The following is an 8,322-nucleotide window of genomic DNA, read 5'->3' as shown; positions in this document are numbered from 1 at the left end:
TGCACAGGAGCAGAGGAAGTGATGCCTTCCCAGGAATCTAGGTACCCGGCTGGCTCAGGGCTCTCAGATGCCTCTGCAATGAGAGGCGATAAGATCTTTTGTCATGAGGAGAGGTTTTCTGTCACTCCATTGGCTCCTTTCCGGTACTTGGGACCTGATTGCAGCATCCTGTGCTCTAGGTGTGGTTCTGCGTGATCTGAGGTGCGGATGGTATGAAAACCCAGGATGAGTGGCAGCAGGGGGTGATTCCCAAGCCTGTGACATTGCTGGGCAGTGGCTGGGGTGCCAGTCCCTGTCTGCTGTGTGTCGGGAGCTGCTCTGAGTGATGTGACCTTGACCCAAGCTCTGCCTTCCAGGTCTCAAGAGCCCGCTCTCGCTGGCCTCCCGCCACTCTCTCAGTTGACGTCTCTCTGAGCTGTGTGACTTGCCTGACTTTGGTTTCTCTTTCCTCCACTAGTGCTGGTGGCATGTGAGTGCCTCGTCTGCCAAGAAGCCAACTCGCTGTTTGAAGAGCTTTCCAGGGACACAGGCTTCATTCGTGTCTGTAACGACCCTTCAGCGTGAGTGGCTGCCAGGGGCGTCCGGAGCTAAACTCGTTCCAGGCGTCATGCGAGGCTCCGCGTTAGCGCCTGCGTCCTCACGGGGAGAACAATAATAGCTCCACGCACGGCAGGCTCCTGCCAGTGCCAACTCCCTCAGTCTCCTCCAATGCAGGCTCAGGGATGGACTCCACCTTGTCCCTGTGAAAAGACTCTGCATGCTCTCAGCAGCCAGAAGGGGATTCTGCTGCCAGCTTCCTCAACAGCAGCCCCACAGCAGGACTTGCTCCGCGGCGCCGTGGGAGGACGCCCCTTCGCGCGGTTTTGTCGCTGCAGTGCCCACCGCACATCCATGGAGGAACCTCTCTGTGTGTTCTGTCTGTGAGCTCCTTGGCCCACGCTGTCTGAGCTTGCCTGGGCTCCTGGCAGACTGTCCGTTTGTTTTCCCCACTGCTCTCCCTGATCCTGTTTCGTTCCCGCTCTGTCAGAGCCCCAGAAGGATGTGAATTTTGGAATGGGGTCTGTGAGCAGGCTGCGGGCCCAGTGCGTGTATGAGACTGTTGCTGAATAACAGGAGGACTGGCTAATTGCTGCAGGCAGCCCTTTTCTCTGGCTGCAGGGCACCAGCCTTGCCTGGGCCCTTCACCATGTTCCTCCTGCTACCATTTGACAGCCTCGTTGTTAATCTCTTGGGCATTTCCATAACTGTCCTCTTCACTCTGCTTCTGGTTTTCATCATTGTGCCAGCAATTTTTGGAGTCTCCTTTGGCATCCGCAAGGTATATATGAAAACCTTATTAAAGATTTTTCAGGTAAGTCACATTTTCAGAATTCTCTGTGTGTTTACAGGGGTCCCGTCAAGCAGGGTTGTGCTAGGAAGAGGGGCCTCTGCCCCTCAGCAGAGCACTGCAGATGACTGGCGTGGGCAGTCGGTTTTTTAGTGACATGTGCTGGTGCCAAATGGCCCATTTGGGTCACCTCAGCCAAATGCAGTTTACTAGATCTCTGTCTGCGGGCTGTTTTTTCCCTGTAATTAATCCAGGTGAATATCAGGAAAAATTTTTTCCCTGTGAGGGTTCCAGAGCACTGGAACAGGCTGCCCAGAGAGGTTGTGGAGTCTCCTGCACTGGAGTCATTCCAAACCCGCCTGGACGCCTTCCTGTGTGATGTACTCTGGGTGACCCTGCTCTGGCAGGGGGGTTGGACTAGATGATCTTTCGAGGTCCCTTCCACCCCCTATGATTCTATGATTCAAGTAAGGTAGTAGGATAGTGTGGCCCCTAAGTAGGATCTGTAGATGTGCTGAGAGGGTGTGTGCTTGGATGGGTTAATGTCCTAAGCAAGGCAGAATGTTGTTACAGTTCAAGGTGGAAAGAAGCCAAAAGGGATGTAGGGTGTGATGGGGAGGGGCAAGTCTGCAGTCACCAGGCTGTTCCTTTCTAGGACATGTTTGGATGAAGCAAAAGCAGGAGGCAAGGCAAGATTTCCTCTACTGCAACCCCCGAGTGATCTGTGACCAGAACCCAGAGGTCTCAACACCTTTCTGTCCCCCAGTGCCGCCTGCTTATCTGCTGAGCCTGGTGGCTGCGCCTGGACATGAACTGTCTGGACCTGCAGCCCCTGAGGACAACCAGCAGCAAGTCCTTGCTGACCCTTTTGGCATAGAGAGGCCAAGTGGAATTTTCCAGCTTGGGGTCATGCTGTTCTCTTGCTAGCCTCTGGCAGACTAATTTTATGGGCTGTCTCACAGCCAACACCTCTCCTTGAAGCAAGTCCCACGTGAGAGCAGAATTTTTGCCAAACTCCTGGTAGATAAAGCCTATGCCACCCTACCCTGTCAGCCCAGGCAAAGGGAAAAGGGGTGCTCTGTGCTTGGTAGGGAGGTTTTGAGCTCTTTAATATGGAGTTCAGTCTGATCAAGGATTTATGGTACAGCTACTGCTGTTTAAACAGGGCCAGTCTTCCCCAGGAGTGTCTCTGTACTGGGTGGCTTGGGAAGGCAGCCCTAGAGCTCACGACATTCAGCTCTTTAAACTCGGTCCTCCCAAAAGGCTGAGGTGTGAATGAGAAGACCCTGGGCTTTGTGAGGTGCTTCATTAACACACATGCTTGAAGACCTGACTTCAAATTTAGTGACAACTAGGAGAAAAAATTAAGAAGTTTGATTTATCTGAAATTGAACTTTTTTCTTTTTTCTTTTTTTCCTTCAATTCAGGGGTGTTTAATCTCAACACCTATTTTGGTGTTTAACTTCAAACTATTTTTCTGAAAAGACTTTGAGTTCTTTTTCAGCTTCTATCAAAGAATTTTTGTGGTGAGAGAGGTGAGCACCGTGGCCCAGATGCTCACAGATTTTGTGTAAAATTCAATAGGTTGGGTCATTCAGAATTGTATTTTTGGGGAGCATTATTTACCCTGAAGATTCTCCCAGCTCTAGAGGCCAGCGTTGTGGAGCTAACCCAGAGGGGTAGTGCTCAGGCTGGGCAGCCTGTGGGGCTCAGCCAGGGCTGTGGGGCCTGGGGTGGTGGCTGCACATCTCTGGCAGTGGCGAGGGGAGCTGCCTGGTGCTCCCCCAGTGGGACTCTGGGTTTGCTGCTGCCCCAGTTAGGGTGGAGATGTGCTGGGCTTGTGAGGAACTCCTTCTCCATAGGCTGCCCAGCTCCTGCTGGGTCAGAGCTCCTCTTGTGACTTGGGATGGCAGTGTCTAGACAATCTTCTGCAACGCTGCAGTTCCTTCTGCTGGCAGAGGAGGCTGTTTGAGAAGCCGGACACTCCGTATGGAATCAACATTCCCACATCACTGCCTTCTGATCTGATGCTGGCACAGGCTGAGACCAGGATTCCAGGAGCTCCCAGCAGCTTACCCTCCATCATGTCCCTGGTGGAGCAGCCAGCCTGGAACAATAAGCATGTTGTACACAAGTCCTCCTTTAGAAGCTTGTTTTCCCAGACCTCTATAATGCAGAAGAGTGTGAGGCTGAGAAGGTTGCTTGGAGGGCAGGCAGGAAGAATGGCCAGAAATCCAGCCTTGTTTCTGCTGGTGCCCTTGAGAAAGAGCAGAGAGAGATTTCTGTAGATAACAGGTCGTCTAGGCACGGGATTTGGCAGCCAGCTGACAGAGGGCTGTCTGAGGGTGCTGCTGCTGCTTTGGGTGGACTGGAGTGCTGAGAAGCAGCAGCAGCTGGTAGCTGAATCGGGGAGGGAAGGGTCTCATCCTATCACCAGGCTGATGTTTTTAGCAGCAGATTGAAAACACCGTCTCTGCTTTGAGCTTGGAAGAAATGGGGGTTGGAGAACAGTACTGGTTCCATGATTGGCTTCCTGCATCGTGGTGTGGCCCACCCCAGCAGGAAGTGCTGTGCACCCAGAAGCTGTCTGTTGGCAGCCACATGCCAGGTGCAGCAGAGCCTTCAGGACACAGAGGCTGCAGAAGACCTTGCTCTACCCTCTTACCACTGAGCACTCTGCTCTGGCACTCTCTGCTTCTCACTGGGGCTCTGCTCTGCAGAGTGGCACACAAACATCTGCACATCATGGCTATACTGTGCCTGTGCTGGCCACCTCCCTGTCAGTCCTCTTGTCCCATTACTGGCAGATCTCTGCTGTAAAAATGATCCTCCCAGGCTGATTTCTGCTTCCACCTTGGTTCAGTGGTGTTGGTCACTCTTTCTGTTCTGTGTGGAAGCCTCCTGCCTTAGCCCCATCTTCTCCTCATAACCATGGTCTCCCTGGAAGTCGACTGTGAAGCAGGGGTGGTATGAAGTGGAGCTACAGGCCTTGCAAGTCTTGCTTGTCTCTTGCAGTGGGCAACCCTGAGAATAGAGCGTGGTGCCAAGGAGAAGAACCATCCATTATACAAGCCCTATGTCAATGGTAAGGTCCTGTCCTGCATGGGTACACAGGAAGTTCACAATTCTTTTTGGGAGATGGGGTGTCTCAGCAGCCAAGCTATGCTGGGAAGCTTCTTCCACATAGATGGGTTGGATGGAGCTGTGGAGAGGTCCATTTTGTGAGGAAGGGGAGGGAAGCACTTCCGTTGTCGAGAGCTAGGAGGACTGTTTTATGCCTGTCTGGACTGGAGAATGGAGGGGCCCCTGTGGAGGGCAGGTGAGCGAGGGCCCTGGCTCTCAGCTGTTTTTGAGCAGGCAAGTCTTACTTGGCTCAGGGCTGCCTGCGGCGTGTTGCAGGTATCATTGCAAAGGAGCCAACATCACTGGAAGAGGAGATCAAGGAGATCCGCCGGAGCGGCAGCGGCAAAGCCCTGGACACCCCTGAGTTTGAGCTCTCAGATATCTTCTATTTCTGCCGCAAAGGCATCGAGACCATCATGGATGATGAAGTGACCAAGAGGTTCTCAGCTGAAGAGCTGGAGTCCTGGAACCTGCTCAGCAGGACCAACTACAACTTTCAGTATATCAGCCTGCGCCTCACCGTGCTCTGGGGACTGGGTGTGCTCATCCGCTACTGCTTCCTGCTGCCTCTCAGGTCAGCGCCGCTGCGGCTGCTCGCCGGCCCCGCCGCGTGCCGGGAGGGACGGGCTCTCTGAGGAGCAGTGCCTGTGGCCTGGTTTTGCTATCGCAGAGCTTCCCTCTTTCTGCAGGATAGCCCTGGCGTTTACCGGCATCAGCTTGTTGGTGACTGGGACTACAGTGGTGGGATATTTGCCAAATGGAAGGTGAGTTCATCTTTAAGGGAAGAGGGTGTGGGGAGCCCCTGTCTGATCTGAGACCTGGTCATCCTGAAGTTTTGATGCCAAGGCCTCTCTGTTTTGCCCATTGAAGACAAGGCAGGTGGTCCTGGCATCTGTAGCCTCTCAGGAACAGGCACCCTGTATTTTTAAACAAAGGGTCCTAGATGTGAACACCGAGCCCTGGGCTCTGAGCAGAATAGTCACAGAAAAGAGCAAATGCAAAAGTTTGGTTCTCCCGAGCTAAGAGTATAAGCTGACAACAAAACCTAGGATGAGACATGTTTCTGTGGGAAAGATGTGAAGTCTCACAGCCTGGGGCAGCTGAGCTGCGTGGCACCATTACAGGGGACATTGCAGAACTGGGCTGTGATGGTCTCTGCCTTGGCTGCAGGTGTAAGGAGTTCCTGAGCAAGCACGTCCACCTGATGTGTTACCGGATCTGTGTGCGTGCCCTCACCGCCATCATCACCTACCACGACCGGTAAGGAGGCACTGCCTGCTGCAGCACGGCCCTCCCCGCCAGCTGCCCCGTGCCGGGCCTCTTACAGGCCTCACACTTTGTTCTTCTGTCCTCCTCTGTACCCTTGGTTTACATTTAGAGAAAACAGACCCCGAAACGGAGGCATCTGTGTGGCCAATCACACATCCCCCATTGACGTGATCATCCTGGCCAGCGATGGCTACTACGCGATGGTAAGGCCTGTGCCCGGCCCCGCGCTGCCTGCCGGGGCCTGCCCGCCCTCTGGTGGGAGCAGCAAGGGTGTGGCGTGGGACAGGGAGTGGAGGGGCAGCAAGAGGCTTTGGAGCATGCAGAGCTACTTTTCCCTGCGTGATATCACAGGGCACTGTCAGACCCTGTACCCTGTGGCTTTCTAGCAAGCTTGTCCTGGGACTCGGAACACCAGGGTTCTCTGGGCACTGCTGTGCCCATAGAGCTCTGGGCTCTGCTATCCGTGGAAGAGCAAAGCAGCTGGAGGTCCCCAGCTGGACCTCCTGCAAGGTGGAAAGCTCTTGGGAAAGCACTTGCTACATCTGTCCTCCCAGTCAGAGCCTTGGACTTTTCCTCTCAGCCTTTCCAGGGCAGGGGTAGAAAAATGAACCTCGACTTGGCTGTGAAGTCAGGAGCTGCCTTGGCCTTCCTGTGTCCCCAGGTCTTGTAACTTGTGTCCTCTTGTCCTGTTCAGGTGGGTCAGATCCACGGAGGGCTCATGGGTGTGATACAGAGAGCCATGGTGAAAGCTTGTCCCCACGTCTGGTTTGAACGCTCTGAGGTCAAAGATCGTCACCTCGTTGCCAAAAGGTGTGACAATTGGTAGCTTCAGGGGAAGGTCTGGAGTCTGGGAAGGAAGGGGCTGCCCACTTCCCTTGGATGAGGACACTGCTTAGCCTTGTGGGTGCTGGGAGACTGTGCTTGCACCCAGATAGTCCCCAGTGGGTGCAGGGCAAGGGCTGTCTGCTGCATTGGATTGCTAGTGATAGTTTCTGTGCCCTGTGCTAACTGGTGACACTCTTCTGTTTAGGCTCACAGAGCATGTCCAGGACAAGAGCAAACTGCCGATTCTTATCTTTCCAGAAGGTGAGTTTTGGAGCAAGGCCAGAAAAGCAGCTGGTGGAGAGGGCACACTGGGGCAGCAGCACATCTCTGTTCCTTCCCTTCCTGTGCAGCCAAGGGCCTTGAGGGCTTTCCCTGAGACATAGGGGACATTGCATCCTTAGAGCTGACTGGACCCAGAACGCAGGAGTCAGATACACGGTGTCCCAGTGGCACATCCCATACAGAGAGAGGACAGGGTTTGGAGGGTTAGGGGCATTTGCTGGGTGCCTGTGCCCTTGCCCTGAGGTGTGCAACTTAGGCTTCTGAACTGACTTGGAAAGGGAGGTTGAGAAGATTGTGCTTGGCTCTTACAGGAACCTGCATCAACAACACGTCTGTGATGATGTTCAAAAAGGGGAGCTTTGAAATTGGAGCCACGGTTTACCCTGTAGCCATCAAGGTATGAGAAGGCAAACATTCTTACAGCACAAGTAGCCCTGTGCACAAGAGCCCAGTCTTGGCAGCCAGGACCTGGCACTGCTGGGTGAACAGCCTGGTCTGAGGACGTGTGGAAGCTGGGGTCACTCCATGTAGTGCTCTGGGGAGCTGGGCTTGGTGCAGGACTGGGAGCCTCAGGGAGGATGCAACCACTGCCTGACTTGCGTGAGCTCTTCTGTCTCTCTAGTACGACCCGCAGTTTGGAGATGCCTTTTGGAACAGCAGCAAGTATGGCATGGTAACCTACCTCCTCAGGATGATGACCAGCTGGGCCATTGTCTGCAGTGTCTGGTACATGCCCCCAGTGACCAGGCAGGTAGGTGAGGTGAACCTGGCATGTCTTATCTGCTGCCTGCTTGCTGAACAGCTTTGTTTTGCCACAGCCCGAAGAAGACGCCGTCCAGTTTGCCAATCGAGTGAAGTCAGCCATTGCCAGGCAGGGGGGTCTTGTGGATCTGCTCTGGTGAGTCTAGGAAGGCTTTTCTCATCCTGGTGCCAGGGTCCTGGGTCCTGAGTCCTGGCATGTGCTTGTGGGCTGTAGAGCTACGTTTGTGTCTTGCACTGGGCAGCGTAGGCCTATGGAGAAATGGGGAGACGTCTTTCCTGTGACCTGCAAAGCTGCTCTTCCATATCAGGCAGCGAAGTCTCTGCTTCTGTCCTGTGTGTTGGGCACCAGGGCTTCATTCTGTGGTTCCAGCTTGCACTCAGATGCCCTGGCTCAGACTTGTTGCTGCTCAGCAAAGAGGCTTGAGCTTGGGAGCTTCCTTTTTCATGCACTGAGGTCTTCAGAGCCTGGGAGGCAGAGGGACTCTGAAGGTGGTCTCCTGTGGCACCATCTGAGCAACTCACACTTCTGACAGAGCTGCCGTGTTGAGCGCAGTGTGGGGCTGTGGGTGCAGCTCCTCACAGAGCATGGTGTGCATGTAACTCCCTCTGGGGACAGTTGGTCTGTAGCGTGCCCTGGCAACGTGTGGTCCAAGTGTCGCTGTTGTGGGTAGATCTGACCTGCTCCTGCTGAGCAACCCCAGCTGCAGTTTCAGAAAGCACGCACACATGCAGAT

The 8,322-nt window shown here is 54.2% G+C and overlaps 1 protein-coding gene across 1 annotated transcript in view; it reads left to right on the top strand.

Moving 5' to 3' along the window:
- The first annotated feature begins 917 nt into the window (after nt 1-917).
- AGPAT6 (1-acylglycerol-3-phosphate O-acyltransferase 6) overlaps nt 918-8,322 on the top strand; it is a 7,827-nt gene continuing 422 nt past the window's right edge. The window contains exons 1-11 of the mRNA XM_008944061.1: nt 918-1,351; nt 4,343-4,412; nt 4,727-5,024; nt 5,140-5,214; nt 5,621-5,710; nt 5,829-5,922; nt 6,414-6,529; nt 6,750-6,805; nt 7,138-7,223; nt 7,449-7,577; nt 7,645-7,724. Coding sequence (XP_008942309.1) covers nt 1,187-1,351; nt 4,343-4,412; nt 4,727-5,024; nt 5,140-5,214; nt 5,621-5,710; nt 5,829-5,922; nt 6,414-6,529; nt 6,750-6,805; nt 7,138-7,223; nt 7,449-7,577; nt 7,645-7,724 — 1,259 coding nt within the window. The 5' untranslated portion in view covers nt 918-1,186. The remainder of the gene's footprint in view (nt 1,352-4,342; nt 4,413-4,726; nt 5,025-5,139; nt 5,215-5,620; nt 5,711-5,828; nt 5,923-6,413; nt 6,530-6,749; nt 6,806-7,137; nt 7,224-7,448; nt 7,578-7,644; nt 7,725-8,322) is intronic.

Source organism: Merops nubicus, unplaced genomic scaffold (assembly GCF_000691845.1).
Source record: "Merops nubicus isolate BGI_N331 unplaced genomic scaffold, ASM69184v1 scaffold47340, whole genome shotgun sequence".
Lineage (NCBI taxonomy): Eukaryota > Metazoa > Chordata > Aves > Coraciiformes > Meropidae > Merops > Merops nubicus.
The sequence above is the reverse complement of the archived record's forward strand: the minus strand, read 5'-3'. Positions and strand labels throughout refer to the sequence as shown.